Source organism: Emydura macquarii, unplaced genomic scaffold (assembly GCF_026122565.2).
Source record: "Emydura macquarii macquarii isolate MOO-44397 ecotype Brisbane River unplaced genomic scaffold, CSIRO-AGI_Emac_v2 contig_691, whole genome shotgun sequence".
Classification (NCBI taxonomy): domain Eukaryota; kingdom Metazoa; phylum Chordata; order Testudines; family Chelidae; genus Emydura; species Emydura macquarii.
Window position 1 is genome coordinate 8,088,501 of NW_027130828.1, and position 16,192 is coordinate 8,104,692.

Consider the following 16,192-nt stretch of genomic DNA (forward strand, 5'->3'; position numbering starts at 1 on the left):
GCCTGGTCTCCCAGCAGAGGGGCTGTAGAGATTAGCCAGGTGCCCTTGGGACGACTGGATGAAACAAAGACAGTGCAGAACAGAGGACGAATCTGTGTTGGCTCAGCCTCCCGGGGCAGGCGGGGGGAATGGAGTTCACACTGGGACGCCTGGTGGGATCCCACAATGGAAGAAAAGGAAGACAAGAATTGAAACCAAATGTAGTAACTGAAGAGCAAAGCAGCTAAGTTTAAAGGGGAAAGGCTGGGGGCAGGTATCCAAGCCAGGTCTGGCCACAGCTGCCCTGGAAAGCTTTGGGAAAACAGAATAAGGAGGTGTCCGAGAGCTCGTCAGCCAGGAAGCGGGATAAGGTCGAGAGTCACAAGGGGAAAGTGCAGCTGGGCTGGAGACATGGGCCGTTCGTATGGCTCTGCACATGTAGAACCAAATTCCAGCCCCTCTGAGACAGAGAGACCCCACCTAACAAACTTCGGCTGTGAGCTGGATGTTGTGAGAGCAGGATTTGCCTTTTTCAGGTTTTGCACAGAAGGAAGGGAGAGAAAACAGTACAGAAAAGATGAACCAGCTCATAACTTTATCACTGTAATTTAGTAAACATCTTTGCTGTCTTCCTTTGCATAGTTCTGATGAAGTCACATTTCCTCCCCTCAAGCTAAATTTGGCAACAAAAACAATGCTTCAAGCCAAATCATCAGCAAGTGTAAATGGCTGTATCTCCATAGAAGGATAGGGCTGGGAGTCAGGACTCCTGGATTCAAATCAGCACAGTCCCACCAATTCACTGTTTGGCCATGGGCAAAGCAGTTCACGGCTCTATGCCTCAGTTTACCCATCTGTTTAATGGGGGTAGTATGAAACTGTGTCAATTTGTCTGTCCCTTTGTGGTTGCTGAGTGCTTTTTGTCCACAGATCTCAAATCACATTATAAAGAGGTAAGTAAGCAATCATTAGCCCAATTGTATAGATGGGTAAACTGAGGCATGGAGAACTTGCCCAGGGTCACACAGTAGCAAATCAAACCTAAGGGTCCTGCCTCACAGCTCTGTGCTTGGTGCACTAGACCTTTGTTGCCCAACAGCTGCATGCATCAGGCTTTAATCTGCTTCTGGACAGTTGGTTAAAGAGCTTGTACAGAGTGGGGAACACATGGAAAACGAATCACTGTTAGAAAAGACAAGAGTTGTTCAAAGGCTGCCCTTTCCATGCACCATCCCCACGGCTACACATAAATAACAGAGGTGCCCTTTGAAATGCATGAGACAAGAAAAGGAGAGGCTGTCAAAATAATTTGACAGCAAAACTGGTCTAAAATTTGACCTTTCTGTGTAATCTTGGTTGCCTGAGAATGTTCCTGACATGCAGGGGGAATTACATTGGCTACCCTTGCGTTCCTGCCCCAAATGCACACTTCCTCCTCCAGCAGGAATGCTGTTAGGTGACTTTGATCTTGCATTAAATTGATTCTCCATGCAAGGCTTGCTTTCAGAATCCGCCTGACATTACCCTCTAAACTGCTTGCAGCGCTGAAAGCGACGAAAGGAAACTCCATCATTCTTCCTGCAAAGCAACGGATCCCGGACAAAAATAAACCTTGTTTTGTAGCAGTGAGAGCCTGTCCAGAGTGTTGGGATAAATGCACACGGCTTACATTTCTCAGCACCTTCCCTCTGGTTTATTCTGGCATGGCGAGCTATGGCGTTTTACAGCTTCTCATGGCTCTTCCATGACACATGGCTCTTCCAGCAGCACCGTTCCCCCATAGTACCTTGCTGGAGAATTGCTGCCGGACATCCTCAGTGCGGAAAAGTGCCTCCTGTACTGAATGGCCAATGTATCAACCCTGACTGAGTAGGATTTGAACCTAGGACCTTCACCTCTAACTCTTCAGGAGTGACTCCCTCCATTGGCAGCTGTAGTAGATGCTTTCCTGTTATATAAATTAGCCATTAGACAGGCACAAAACCCCACGCTGAAGGTTACACCAGAACCATTTGTTGATGAATATTCCTATCCAACAGGACAGACCCCACCTTGCTTAGCTTATGGATTAGGGTCCAGTCGACAGCCAAAAGAGATACAGCAGAAAATGTATTGGTTGTAATAGCTGGTCTGTCATTTGATGAATATGCTTTATGCGTTGAAGGTAGACTGCTCTGGAGGGGAGTCAACGAAAGATTCGTGATCTGAGCTCAGAAGCATTTGTTCAGTGGTCGGGTGTGTCATTATGAGCCAAAGATTGTGACTTCCAGGAGCAATAAGCATGAGGAGCTGATGAATGAAAGATACAGAAAGAAAGAAAGAAGAAGAAAGATGCTGGTTTCACACAAATATCCCTAGTAAAAAAGAACTAGGAAGAATAAAGAAATCAGAGGAAACAAGTTTTATATAAATAGGACCGATTCCCAGGAAGTGCTGTCCAAAGACTTTCACAAGAAGTTATCGGTATAATATGTAGCTCTTTTCACCTGTCGATCTCAAAGGAGTGTAAGTGCCATTGTACAGATGAGGAAAGTGAGGCACGGAGTAATAAATGACTCCTCTGTATTCATACAGCAGGACTCTGGCAGAGCCACTAACAGAACACAGGTCTCCTGACTTCCAGCCCAGTGCCCTATCCCCCGGACCACATTGCTCCACTCCAGAGCCCTTGAATAAAAGGGAAACGACAAGCCGAGTGATTTTGATCTCTTGTCTTTCGCAGGTCCGAGCCATGAGGCTGTCGTTTGTGGGTGAGATGGGCTGGGAGCTGCATGTGCCCAGGCAAGACTGTGTGCGGGTTTACCAGGCTGTGATGAAGGCAGGGGCTGGGCACGGCATTACCAACGCCGGGTACAGAGCCATCGACTCCCTCAGCATCGAGAAAGGTTTCTCAGGCGAACTTGCTTTCACGTGTAATGGCACGCATTGCGCTGCTGTCACCGGGTGGGGACCATGCACATGAGACAAGCAAAGAAAGATGGTGGATTTCCTGCCGTCCGTCCCCCCGCGCTTGAGTTGGGCGGGCCTCGGAAAGTTTGAGTATGGGCTTTGTTCAAATGAACGCCCAGGAGTTCAGATGCTTAACTGGAACTCCATCTAAACGCTCCGACCCCATCCCATCTGTCTCCTTCTGGGAGATCCAGCTGCCCCCGACGCTTTGCACAGTGATCCAGATGGAAACCATCGGTGGCCAGGGTTTTTCCAGCTTCAGGGACAGGCCAGCGCGCATGCCCCACTGTAAAGGGTTGGTAACTAGTGGCGGGCCGTGCGCTGGGGTGACCTGGCTCCTCACTGAGTCCTCCATAAACATTTGTCACACATTGAGAGCGAATGTTTTAACTAAGCTTACTGGCTTGTCACGAGTTAGGGACCAAAAACAAAGTGGAGGAGGGATGTGGGACCTCTTTGCTTAGCGTTGAGCCATTAAAACAGAAAGCAGCGGAGGGGAAGGATTGTTCGAACTCTGCCCCTGGCAGCATGAGTCACTTTGGGTGATTGATGCTCCAGAAGGACTGAATCCTCTGTAGGTGAGTCCACTAAAAATCTACTGCCACAAAGGGAGGCTTTGGGGAAGGGGAAACTCTCTTCTCTCGCTGAGGAAAGGTCGTCTGCCTTTGGGAGAACTTTAATCTGAGTCAGGATTAAATTCCAGGCAGTTCTAGCTGCCTGGTCACCTCCACAATGGGTTAGAAAGCTGTTAGACTGTGAGGGTTTACACTATAGAAAAGGAACACAAAAAACTCAAGTGGATCATTCTCCCCTCATGGGAAAGGAGCAACTCCCATTGTTTGTTGAGGCTACTCATACCTCCCTCCTTGCCAGGGTATCCAAGTCCTCACAGACGGTCATGGATTTATCCTCAGCGCAGCCCTGCACGGGAGGGAAGTAGCACTGCCATGTCACAGAGCAGAGGCGCAAAGAGAGGAAGTGTTGTGTACACACAGCCTATGGCAGAGCTAGCAACTGAACTCAGTTCTTCTGAGCCCCAGACCTCTACCGTAGCCACAAGGCCATCCCAACATCCCGTCAGCAGCGGGGGATAGGGCCCTAAGGCTAATAATCCTAGCCTTTATTTCCGCCTCACGCCCAGACATCTTTTCAGTGACTCAAACCTCCTAGAACTCCTCCAGCCTCCCTGCACACACACACACACACACCACCACACCTACGCCCACATGCACAGAGGATATTGATGTTCCTTGCTTCAGTGGTCCCTGACAGCCAATTTATTCAGCGTCTTTATTTATTACCCTCCACCTGGAATTGAGTTGTGTCCTCTGCTTTCCCCTCACCGCTCCTGTTTTGTTCCCAGCTTCCTCCCTTGCAGCTCATTCCTTCTGTGGCTCGTGTCTGGATGGCACAAAGCCTCCCTGCCTGACTCCAAGAGATAAAGCCAGGTGTGGCTGTAGGGATGGAGGAGCCCGTCTGAATAAAATCAGAGGGATGTTTAAAAAAGCACCCCGTTTCCTTCCCCACCCTGCATCATTCTTCTGAAGGCAGCTGCCTCTGCACTTCCTGCCTCAGGCCGAGGACCAGAGGCAACAAAATACAACCCGAGAGGCCGTTTTCTGGCCAGATGGGAAGTAGGAAGTCTCTGAAATCTCCAGAGCGAGCCCCTGCCCTAGCAGACTTCGGGCCCAGCTTTGCAGATGGCTGGAGAATTCAGAGAAGCATGTCTAGCTCCAAGGGCTTTTCCAAACTGGGCCGGCCAGCCTGTAGGTTCCCCCGTAGCTCGTGAGGAGTGCCTAGAGATGAGCAGGAAATGGGGAGGGTTTTTACTATCTTTTTTTTTTTTTTTTTACAAAAACTAAACATTTTTTGTCTTTGTTTTAAAAAAAAAAAGTCAGGTTTTAGAGGAAAAACCAACACCCTGCCCCATCAAAAATGTGGAAAATGGACAAAGGAAATATCCATTTTGACAACAAAAAATGTTTTCCTAACCCCTCCCTCCCCCACACGCCACCTTCTTGATGGAAACTTTTCAACCAGCTTCGCTGGGGCCTTATGTTCCTCCTGGGGTGATGGAGATGAGGCGTTCCACATGGGGGTGAGGTACTCCAGAGGGGGGAGGGTTTGCGTGGGAGGGGAGACGGTTTTCAGAGGGGCGAAGAGTGTAAACAGCCACCAGCTCACCCCTAGAACAATCCCTCCTGGTCCATCCATGGGCAAGAGGGGCCCGCAGGGAATAGTGCCTGCCTAAGAGGATTCCCCCACTGGCATAAAATGGCTGGAACAGCTCTGTGCCCACACCACACAGTCCTTGAGCGAGGTGTGTGTTCTGGGGCACTCTGTAAGGAAGCGGGGACATGGCTGGAGCACACTGAGTTGCAGGTATTCCCAGCTGCTCACAGCCCGCAAGGGGCCATCAGCAGCTTGACTGTAACTTGGAACAGCCCCGAGGTTGCTCTAACTTACTCCAGGGTCCAGGCAGTTTCCAGGAATTCAGTGAGGCCAAAAACGTTTCAAGCCATCTTTGGCTGGTCCCACTCCGGTCCCAGGCCAAGTGCAGGAATGGAGGACCAGAGGATCAGGGCCGAGGAGGTGCCGCCTTCTCCTCCAGCTGCAGGGGGAACGCTGTAGCAAGAGAGGAGCGTGACAGCGGAGCCATTTAAGCTCAGCTGCCTCTCCTCTCGCTGTCCCCGAACAAGCCAAGCAAGAGTGGAGCAGGGCCAGACTGAGCACTCGGGAGTTCAAGGGCTCTGTTCTCCCAGCGCTGACTCTCCCGGGTCTTCTTGTGACGGGAGCGAAAGGAGGGAACGGACAGGGAGATCCCACGGTGGCGCTGTCGTTCCCTGCAGGGTACAGGCACTGGCATGCAGATCTTCGTTCTGACGACACCCCCCTGGAAGCAGGCCTGGCCTTCACGTGTAAACTGAAATCCAGCACCCCCTTCCTTGGACGGGAAGCTCTGGAGGCACAAAAAGCAACTGGCGTCCTCCGGCGCCTGGTCTGCTTCACCACTGATGAGTAAGTACGACCGGGCGCTGCCTGTGTGTATTAAATACAGCCCTCGGCCCGGTGCTCGTGAGCCATCTGTAGCCAGACAGACGTTTCCGCCCCACACTCCTGCTAGGAGCTCGGCCCAAGCTCCCTCTGCAGGTTGCTCTGATCAAACTCCTTCCTATCAGTTTGACCAGGTGAGTTGGGAACCGTGTGAAAATGAGTGGGGTTGTCTGGTTCCACCCAACATAGCGGGGGATGTCGCTGGTCAGATCCGAGGTGCCCTGGCAGAACCGTGGGCGTGCCTGCAGACTGTAATTCCTGCGATAGCACGTCAGGGTCGAGGTGTGCTGGCCCAGCGGGGTAGGACCCAGGAGTGGAATAGAGGCGTGCTGGATGTTAGGACTCAGGTGCAGGGCTTCGTGTGGAAGCCCAGGCCTGGAATAACAGGGGATGTGATCTGTCAGGACTCAGCCCTGTTCAGGAAGCTCGCACAGAGCCCATCTGCACAGTGCTGGGGTCAGCACATTCAGCCCCTTCGTTTCCTACAACAACTCCATTCGCTGCCCTTTGTGAGACCCCGGGAACGGCAGGGAGCCCACCGCTGAGCGGCTCTCTGCTAAAGTCTGCTTCGCTCTGGGTCCTGCAGGAAGGTGCCTATGTTTGGACTGGAGGCCATCTGGAGAAACGGCAAAGTAGTTGGACACGTCCGGAGGGCGGACTTTGGATTTGCCATCAACAAAACCATTGCCTACGGGTACATCCGGAACCCTGATGGAGGACCCGTGAGTATAAGGAACATGGTTCCTCCTGGGCCCCAATGTCATGTCAAGCTGTGTCAGACACCCCCCAAATGACCCCACAGCCGTTCTGATGCAGTAATAGGTAGAGCTGGGTGACATTTGTCAGCCAAAACAAATGCACGTTTGGGCTGGCTGAACTTTTTCAAGCATTCGTGCAGAATTTGCCAAGTTGCTTCATTAAACAAAACAAACAAACAAACAAAATCTAAACGCATCATTTTGACAATTTCAATATTTCGATTCGAAACGACTTTTCCTTTCAACATTGACTTCAGTTTTATTTTTAAAACGTTTTTCAAGTTAAAAAAAAAAAGAAATAAAAAAAAAAGAAACCAAACATTTCCTTTCAGGGCAAAATCAAAAATGTTTCATTTGACCCGAAACTGATTTTTTCTGACTTTTTGGTTCTCTGAAAGTGATGAAAAATTTCCATTTCAGGTTGACTTGAAACTGATTTTAGATTTTTCAGAAGGGCCAGTGAACTGCTCTGGTGCTGCTCTGGTTCTCAGCGTCTGGGTAGAGCTGAGTCTTGAGGAGGGATATGAGTAGAGAGGGTAGTGGCCTAGCTCAAGAAACATTTTGTGAGCAGCTTGGAAGGAGGAGGCCTGGAGAATCAGACAAATGCTGTGTTGAGGCTGACAGCGCTGGCAGGACACAGGAAGCAGGGCCGTGAAGCAGAGAGACACAAGGGTGGACTAGGAAGGAGGGGCAGAATTATCCGTGGCTTTGAAGGCAGAGAGAATTCAAATCCGTGTGTCGAGAATGCTGCTTTTCATTCCCCAAGTCAGAAGATTTGCAGGGGGAGGGAGCATAACATTTATTTTTAAAACCTCAGACACAATAATCTTTAAAGAGAGATGACAAACACTGATCTGGGGACTGGAAGGATTGCAAGGTACCCTGGCTTCCCTTCACAAAGTTCTTAGCTTGTATTAGCCAGAGCTAAGAGATTCCAAAGAGTGAGAGATGAAAGCAAACAGCTTTCTTGCTAGTGACTCTCATGCTGTTCTTTTGCACAGCCCTGTCTCCAGACTCAGTTACAGGTGCAAACTGGAACATTAACTGCAACTAGGTATTTAATTGCAACAATATATTAGCCCTAGTTTGATCCTAGGAACATCTGCCCAATAGGAACACAGCAGGCACTTACCCAAACAGCCTCATAGTTAGATAAAATGAAAGGGCTCTGATTAATCCATGTCCTAGAGACAGAGAGATAATTAACCTTATATGGGGGAGTTTGAGGGCTGGAGGAACCAACTTAACCTCATACATAGAGGAGGCAAAAAATAGCTCATAAATTGGTGGTTGGTTTTAATTCACCTGTGAGCGCCTTGATTTAATTTTAATCCTGTGGCATGACAGGCTGAGCACCTGAGCCACACAATTTTATGGTCCAGTTAGTTGCTTTCCTATCCCCAAGCCAATACCTTTCCCCTACCTATTGATTCTCAGCATGGCGCATCCTTCCTTCCCTCTTGAGCCTAGAAGGGGGCAGCCTGGGGCAGGGAACTGACTCCGGTCATTGAGGGCCGAGAGCTTTCCAGCCACAGCCACTTGCTCTCCCTCTCCTGGCAATTTGTCATGTGACAGCAGATGGAACCTTGCCATCCAAAGGGTTTGGGGAAGAGGATTCTGACACTCTGCTTCATGCCGGGTGGTTGAGCCCCATGGTCTGATGACTTTATGCTGAGATGTAAAGGCAATGCAGTGATGTGAGCAAATGATGTTGGATCAGAGTTTAGGGGAAAATCACAGCGCTGTTCTTTTCTTTGCCTTTTCAGCTGTGTTGCCACTAATAGAGGAGAAAGTGGGGGGAAAAGACTTAGGAACATGGTCCCGGGTACCTGCTGGATGCCCAGACTTAAAATAAAATCCTCACATCTTCACTTTCCACCTATTCTGTGGAAAGGACATTTCTTTTACACAGGAACTCAGTGTTCTCCAATGCAAATCCCCTGTAGGAGAGGTGGAATTTTAAAGGGCCTGGGCCATAGCTTTAAAACCAATATAGTGTGGAATTTGGGGTAGCCAGAGGGAGTGGCTTAGTGGTGGGAGATGTGTGGAGTGTCATTGCTGCTATTCAGATCCGTTCCCTCCTCTTACCCAGACACTGTTGACCTTGACAGAAGCAGCATTAAAAGGAGCGTGAATGCTTCCAACAGAGAGAGAGACGAGAAGTGGTGAATCAGAGATTTGAAAAAGCTGCCGCATAAGGAGTTTGCTTTTAATCTCATTACATTGGAACCTGCAATGTTGGTGTGAAACCACATTGCATAGTTCTGGGCAGATGGTCTACGGGGTGCTGAGCAACCACAGTGGAGATTGGGAAAAATACTGCATTGGGTATTACAGCCAGGCACTAAGGGACAGAGCTGAACATAGAAGAAATACCACGCAAATGCATCTTCTTGAGTGGTTCTTAAAGAAGCCCACCTAAGCGTCAGTTGAGATAAAGGATTCCCAAAGACTTGCACTTTTCAAGAAGGGTCCTGGTAATGAAATGGAAATTATTCTAAAAAATTATCAAGCTGCTCTCAGTTACATTCTAGTACCTTATTGAAGTCAGGTGCCAGCTGGAATGTGAGTTGCAACAATGTGTCACCCCTTGCCAGTGTTGTCAGAGGCAGAAGAGCTATGAACAGAATGGAATTTGACCACTGTTTTTTTCCCTGTTAGTACCTATCTAAGGTATAACCCCTGCTACAGTAGTTGCAACCTGCTAGTCTTTAATGTATTAATCCTCACATCAGCCCCATAAGGCATGGCAATGCTATTATCTCCAGTTTACAGATGGGAACCTGAGGCACAGAGAGGCTAGTAAACTTGCCTATGGTCATCCAGTGATTCTCTGGTGGAGAAGAGAATTGACTCTGTCTCTCCTTAGTCAGAGGCCAGCACTGGACACTGCCCACTGGGCAATTTTACTTTTCAGCCTGTCCTGACGAAAATGTAACAATAACCCTTCAACCTGTTGTTCCCCTTCTCCTTGCTTCCAGGCATCATGACATGACATGACACTTGGATGCCACATGGTCATGTTTTGACACATCATATTATGACAAGCTCTGACAATCTCACAATGGTCTGGTCAAACAAACTCACCTAGCCACAGTGCGGGTACACGGGGAGGGAGCCAGGGAAATAGGCTCTGGTGGATATACAAGAATTTTTGCAGTTCACCTGGTGCTAATTTTCACCATTGCTGCTGGAAATGGGGGAATTGCATCCCAAGGCAGCAGTTGCAAATTATTGCAACAACAACAACAACAAATATCATCGGAAAATATCTGTTTTCAGAGGCTAAAGTCGATAAGGCTCAAGCTAAACTCTCTGGTGGGTGTGAGTTAAGCATCAGTTTTGAAGCTGGTAGGAGTCTCAGGAGCTGCTTATCTCTATTTGAAGTGATGTATCGCGGCCTCTTTGTCAGGTCTCCAGCCCATGCAGGCTGTCTTGAGAGCTGCCTTCGTCAAGATCTTTTTTCCCGTTAGCAGCCAGTTCTCCTCCCAGTCCAGGGGAAAGTGAGTGGAAGAGAAAGCAGTGTGTCTGCATGCCAGAGCACATGCTGCATTGCCCAGTGCTGTAGAGTTAACCCCTCAAACGCCTTGAGAAATGCACCCTGCAGCCAAAACCCAAGCGAGCCACGGCTCAGATCCAGAGTGCATTCAGCCACTGGGATTCGGATTCCACTGCGATTCCATCTTGGGCCCATCTCGAGAAGAGATGCTCTATTCACTTAGCGTGGCTTCCTTTTTCTCCCTCTTCCATTCTGTTTTCTCCTTCCTGTCATTTCTCACTCTTCTTCTCTCCCTGCCATCAGCCTTCTCATTCCTCCTCGAAACTAACTTCGGGATCTTAAATGACGCCCACGAGGCGGCAGGGGTGTAGGTGAGGAGAGGACTGGCCCCTCCTGTGTGTAAAGAGATGGAGAGGGAAACACGCATTCAGATAGACCCCACCAGGCAGCCTGATGGCTCAGCTCTCCCCATTCAAACACCCACCATAAAGAATTCTTTAATTTGGCAGCAGCAGCAAAGTCATTTTCAATAAGAATTCTCCCTCCTCTGTCCTCGAGGGCCTTTTCAATCTCCATTAACCCCCAATTAAAGCGATCCGGCCTGGCAATCAGAAAGGCACTGCAGAGAAGTGGTCTCTCTTTACAGGCCCCCGACCTTGTCAGCTTCCATTGTGCGGCGAGCGCTGCCTTCAATCGGCGGCACGGGTTCGATTGCCTCCTGAGGGAAGGCATAGTTCATTGAGCAGATGTTAATGTGCAGCCTCAATCTCTCTGCTCAGTATGATAACTCCTGCCTGAGTTACATGGTAATTGCCACTGCGGGAGGAAGAGGGGAACTTTGCATGCGTGCGTCCTGCAGCTTGACACGCTGGCAGATGCCGGCGCAGATCCGCTGCCCTTAAGTGGGACAGCAGGAGACCTTTTAGCTGGATTTTTTTCATGCTGCCGCTGCAGGGCCGGTGAGATGTGCTTGTGCCCTGCTCTGTGAAGGACTCAAGTTCTGTGTTGGGTCCAAGCTTCTTGCTTCTCGGCAGAAGGCACTGATAGCATGAGCAGTCTCCCTGTCTCCCTTATCCCAGCCTTTACGCCCATACTCTGTGAGCCCTCCATAGCCTGGCATCTGCAAGGGAGAAAAATAACTCACATCTCCGCACTAGGTTGTACTATCAGCAGCAGCAGCCAGTGCCCTTCGCAGATCACAGGGCAAAGCTAAAGTCCCTTCAGCCCTGCCCCAGCCAATCAGGAGCTGGAAATGGATACTGGAGCCTCCCTGTTCTGGGTCATTGTCACTGGCCAAGATAGGACTCCATCAGTCAAGGGCCCTAGTTCAGCCTGCTAGTGAGTCTGTAAACCTGCAGGTGTTGCACAGCAATGAATTGCCAGTCCTAAATGCACCTGTTTACGAGGCGGTGATGCTGACTCCTGTGCGCACCTGTGATTTGCAGCGTGTACTGGAATAAATCCACAGCCCCTCAGAATTTCACCATGGCTACAGTGCTGCACAAATGAGGATACAGTCCAAAACGTCTGGCTCCAAATGTGCAAGCTCTTTCGCTCTCCAATAGCTTGTAGCAGTATAGGGCATATGACACAAAATTGAGCAGGTCTGATTCCATCCAGTGGAGGACAGTGGTATATACACACACACACACACACAAGCCAGCATCTTAGTTTTTTACAGCTATACGGATGCATGTAATTATTGTAATTTGCTGCTCTATGGCACCTTTTCATCCAAAGATCTCAAAAGTGCTTTGTAAATACTCCCCTCCCTGACAGGGAATTATTGTTCTTTTTGTCAAACTGGGCTACTGCGAGGGGAAACGACTGGCTCGTATCCACACAGTGAGTCTGTGACAGAGCTGGAAACGGAGCTCAGCAGTGGCTGGCTGGCTGTGTGTTTCTGTGTCTATACACCAAGCCTTCCTTGTGTCTGATGCAGGCTTTTCATCTGAGGATTAAGGCTCATGCTACACCCTAAGGTTACAATCCCAATCCTGTTAATGGGGTGGCAGAGGGGGGGAATAAGAAAACAGAGGAGAGAGAAATACCCTGAAAGCCAAAATTCCAGCCACCCCTGAATTATTGACACATCCCAGACGGTAAAGCCCTAACTGCTCAAGCACTGTAAAGGGAGTGTTAATAGTGCTGCTCCTTTCTGAGCTATTGGGACCAAGCACCGCCAGGTAAAATAAGGTTGACGGCAGGTGCCGGTCGCCCTGTGGCTGGTTAGTGCACACTGGCTACGTGGATTTTCAAATCTATCGGAAAATGCTTCCGAGCAGATCCTACAAACATAATGTACAAGTGTCTGGTCGCATCAGCCGGTGCCGTGCTGGCCATGCGGCCTCTGCACACCAGGCTCTCCAGCGGAGGGGTTGTGCTTTCTCCTCGGGATCTGGGCAATCCAGCCAGCCGGGGAGCAGCTGGGGAACCTGCTTTTCGAACAAGTTGGTGTCCAGGAGGTTATACCCATAATACCCAGCTGCTCTGGAGTTAAACTCTTACCATTTGGCCACCAAACAGGTGAGACATGGTAATGGCTTCTGGACATTATCAATCCAGGCTGGAGCTGAACCAACAACGTAGAAGCAAATGGCGACAGGCTTAGCCATCCTGGCCTTCCACACAGCAATTGATAACAAGCATCCAAACAGACCATCTCAGCACCGCCGTGTTCTGGGGTGTGACTGTAAAGCGCTGCCATGCTTGTTTAACTAAGCGGGAGAGAAATGTAGGGGAGCCCCTTTATTGATATCTTTGTCCTGTCCCCACCACAGGTCTCCCTGGACTTTGTGAAGAGTGGTGAATACGTGCTGGAGAGGATGGGGACAACCTTTCCTGCCCAAGCCCATGCTAAGACACCGTTCGATCCGGAGAACAAGCGCGTGAAGGGGATCTATTGAGAGACAATGAGCAGGACTGGGGTTGGAGAGTGAATCATGCACCAGTGCTGGTGAAAGGCCCAGGGAGGGAGATGGATATGAATAGCTGACTGTCCAGAATCATAAAGGGAAAGCGTCCCAGCTCCAGCGATGACTTGGCATGTTCCAAAGTCCACAAATCTATCTTCACATTGTGTCTGAAGAATGCTGCACGTTCTCTCTGGCTCTGCCCTGGGGACTCAGATCTTTCCACTGTATTGGAAACAATAAAGCTCCTAGGGTGCTGAAAAACATGGTGCTGGGCACTCCCCAAACTATTTGCAGATCTCCTCTCCTGGGACAGCTCTCGGGCATCTGGGCAGCATACCTACGCCACGTATGCTACCCGTTTAAATCAATGATTTTGATGGAAAGGAGATTTTGCTGCCCTTCCCCACCCATTTATCGCTCACAGTTCCTCTACCCTCGATGCACCTCCCAGCCGCCAGGGCTCTTGTTAGCATTGCCCCTTTGATGATAGAATGACAGGGTCAGACTAGATGGCTACCCGAGAGGGCTAGACGGCCAATATATCAGCCCCAGGCTCAGCAAGTCCCTTTTCCCCAGTAGCTGAGCAGGGGTTACGCCAGGTTAATAAACACACCTGGAGCCAATCAAGGCCCCACCTAGGACTTGTTAAAAGCCTCCCTCCAGAGGAAGGGTGTGGCTGGGGTTGAGAGAGTGAGGTGACCTACCAGAGAGTGTGTGAGCAGGCCAGACGCTGTCAGAAACCAGGAGGGTTTAGGAGAAGTAGCAGAACGCTGGCAGGAGAGAACCCTGCAGGTACAAAGACTGGGGGAGGGGAAAACCAGCCTGAAGAGGGCAAAGGACCTTTTCCAGGTCTGGAGGCCTAAGGGAAGAAATGCTGCCAGAAGGGGAAGATTGAAGTGGACATTTGGCTCGGCACTAGCACACCCAGTGGGGCTGTCAGGGGTCAAGAGCCTCCCCTGGCAAGGAGGCCAGGAAGGACCCCTGTCCAAGCAGGGTACGGACATTAAGTCAAGGGGCTCAGGGAAGTAACTCAGGGAAGCCAGCAGCTTTCCTGAAGCCACAGCACGAGGCTGCTACTTGTAGGGTCCCTGGGTTGGGGCCTGGAGTCAAGGGTGGGACTGGCCCCCCCTTCCAGCCATTCAGTGGAGGGGCAAGGGCCTGTGAGAACCAGAGACAGGACTGGGAGCCAGCAGGGAGCAGCCAGCTTAGGGAGGCTGTATTATCCTCCCCCACCACTAGAGGGTGGAAGAACACTAAGGGGTGAAGCAGTTCCCTGACCTATGGCTAGAAGGAAGCACTGGACCCACTGAGGCAGAGGAAGAGCTTTGCCACACGAGTTAGAGACGGCCATGTGATCTATCATCTCCAAAACTACAAGGACATGAAGATCTCAAAGGGCCAAATTCTCATTCCCCAGGCAAAGCCAGCATGACAGGCCATTCCACAGAGGACCCAGGCAGGTCCGTTCTGTAGGGAATGGAATCCACTTCCTTCGACCGGGATCCGGGGCACAGCACTGTCACACAACCTGCAGCATGTATGGGCATTGGTTGTTTAAGGCATCTGAAAGGATTTCTCTTTGGACTGTCTGCCTACTATGCCAACCTGTGTTTCTCTGGCCATCTATGCACCTTCATGTCTCTCATTCTTTCCTCTGCATGTTGCAAAAGGGGGGACAGAACAGGTGTCACCACTGTAATTATAGGAACTAGGCAGGGACAGCATAAAAATGTAGAGGGAAAGCACGCACCAAAGGGAGCAAAGACAGGAGGCTGGCTTTGAAGCTTGGACTCTCCCACGCCACCCTAAGTGACTTTCCAGCAAGTCACAGATGTGTCTCACATACACAGGTGAAAATACGCTGGTGACGGGTGAGCTGGCAGCTTGGTATCTGCGTTACATTTATCCATGGTGCACTCTCCTGCATCAAGCAGGGATTTGGACACCTCTTCCCTAGATGCTTTGGAAAGGTTTATAGGCTGATAAGCAACGGCATCTGTATTGAAAGAGAGCAAGAGAATGGGGTGGAGTTAACTCCTTCTGTATTTCCTGTTCTGGCCCTTCATAGAGCTGTGAGTTTCAATGTCTTGGTGCTGTGGATTTTCATTGGACCACAGAGATGTTTATGTCCACAGGCCCATATGGTGTCACTTTTTTCTGGTTCTGGATGTGCTCTGAATGTCCATGCGGCATCAAAGAAGTTATCAGAGAGCTTTTCAGCATGAATACATTTAGGGAAGCATTGCAGGAACTTGCATTAATTGCATTAGAAAACTTGTTTAAAGGGGATGTGTCAGCCAGCCTACCCGCCCGCCTCCCGCCCCTAATCACTCTAGTGTCTTCAGGTCCTGAAATCAGCAAAGCACTTCCCTGCATGCTCAACTTTGTGCACATGCTTCACTCCCATTGGCAGGTGGCTGAAAAGAGCATTATTTATCCCAGGTGAAATGCATACAAAGCTAAATGTGGATTATGCTTGAATGAAGTTGCTTTGTAAACGAGTGAAGCTGTTAGGGAGAGTGGATTGGAATCATCCAACCTCTGCCTTTAATGATTAACACTCCACCTGCAGTGTGTCTGCAGTGAAAATTCACATTCACACTGCAATATGTGTGCTATTGGCAGAACCAGTTAAACGTACGACACCACTGCACGCCTCTCCTGATCTGTAAACAAGACCAGCACCGAAAGAAGGTGCCCATCAGCACTGAGCTCAGCAGTATACAGGCTATTGATTGTATAGCCCTTTGCATAGACTCAAATACTGTACAGACGTCCACCTTTTTCTCTAAATCCCAGCTCAGAGAGCCTGTTCCTGACCCGCTTGCTAAGAACTTAGATTTAACTTCCATTTAAAAAACAACAACATAGTGGCTGGGGTTTGGAGCTTATGGGAAAAGGGTAACAACTATCACATTTCAGTGGAACTGAGTACCTAGCCCCTTGGTCTCCTTTGAAAGTTCCTTCTTGCCTTTATAAATGACCTCTTCCCCCATTATGATCCAAACTCTTGTCTGATGGAGGTGGTCACGACCACC

The 16,192-nt window shown here is 49.7% G+C and overlaps 1 protein-coding gene across 1 annotated transcript in view; it reads left to right on the forward strand.

Annotated features, from left to right (window-relative positions):
- SARDH (sarcosine dehydrogenase) overlaps positions 1-13,404 on the forward strand; it is an 83,553-nt gene extending 70,149 nt beyond the window's left edge. The window contains exons 18-21 of the mRNA XM_067541604.1: positions 2,702-2,864; positions 5,778-5,946; positions 6,569-6,704; positions 13,020-13,404. Coding sequence (XP_067397705.1) covers positions 2,702-2,864; positions 5,778-5,946; positions 6,569-6,704; positions 13,020-13,145 — 594 coding nt within the window. The 3' untranslated portion in view covers positions 13,146-13,404. The remainder of the gene's footprint in view (positions 1-2,701; positions 2,865-5,777; positions 5,947-6,568; positions 6,705-13,019) is intronic.
- The last annotated feature ends 2,788 nt before the right edge of the window (positions 13,405-16,192 follow it).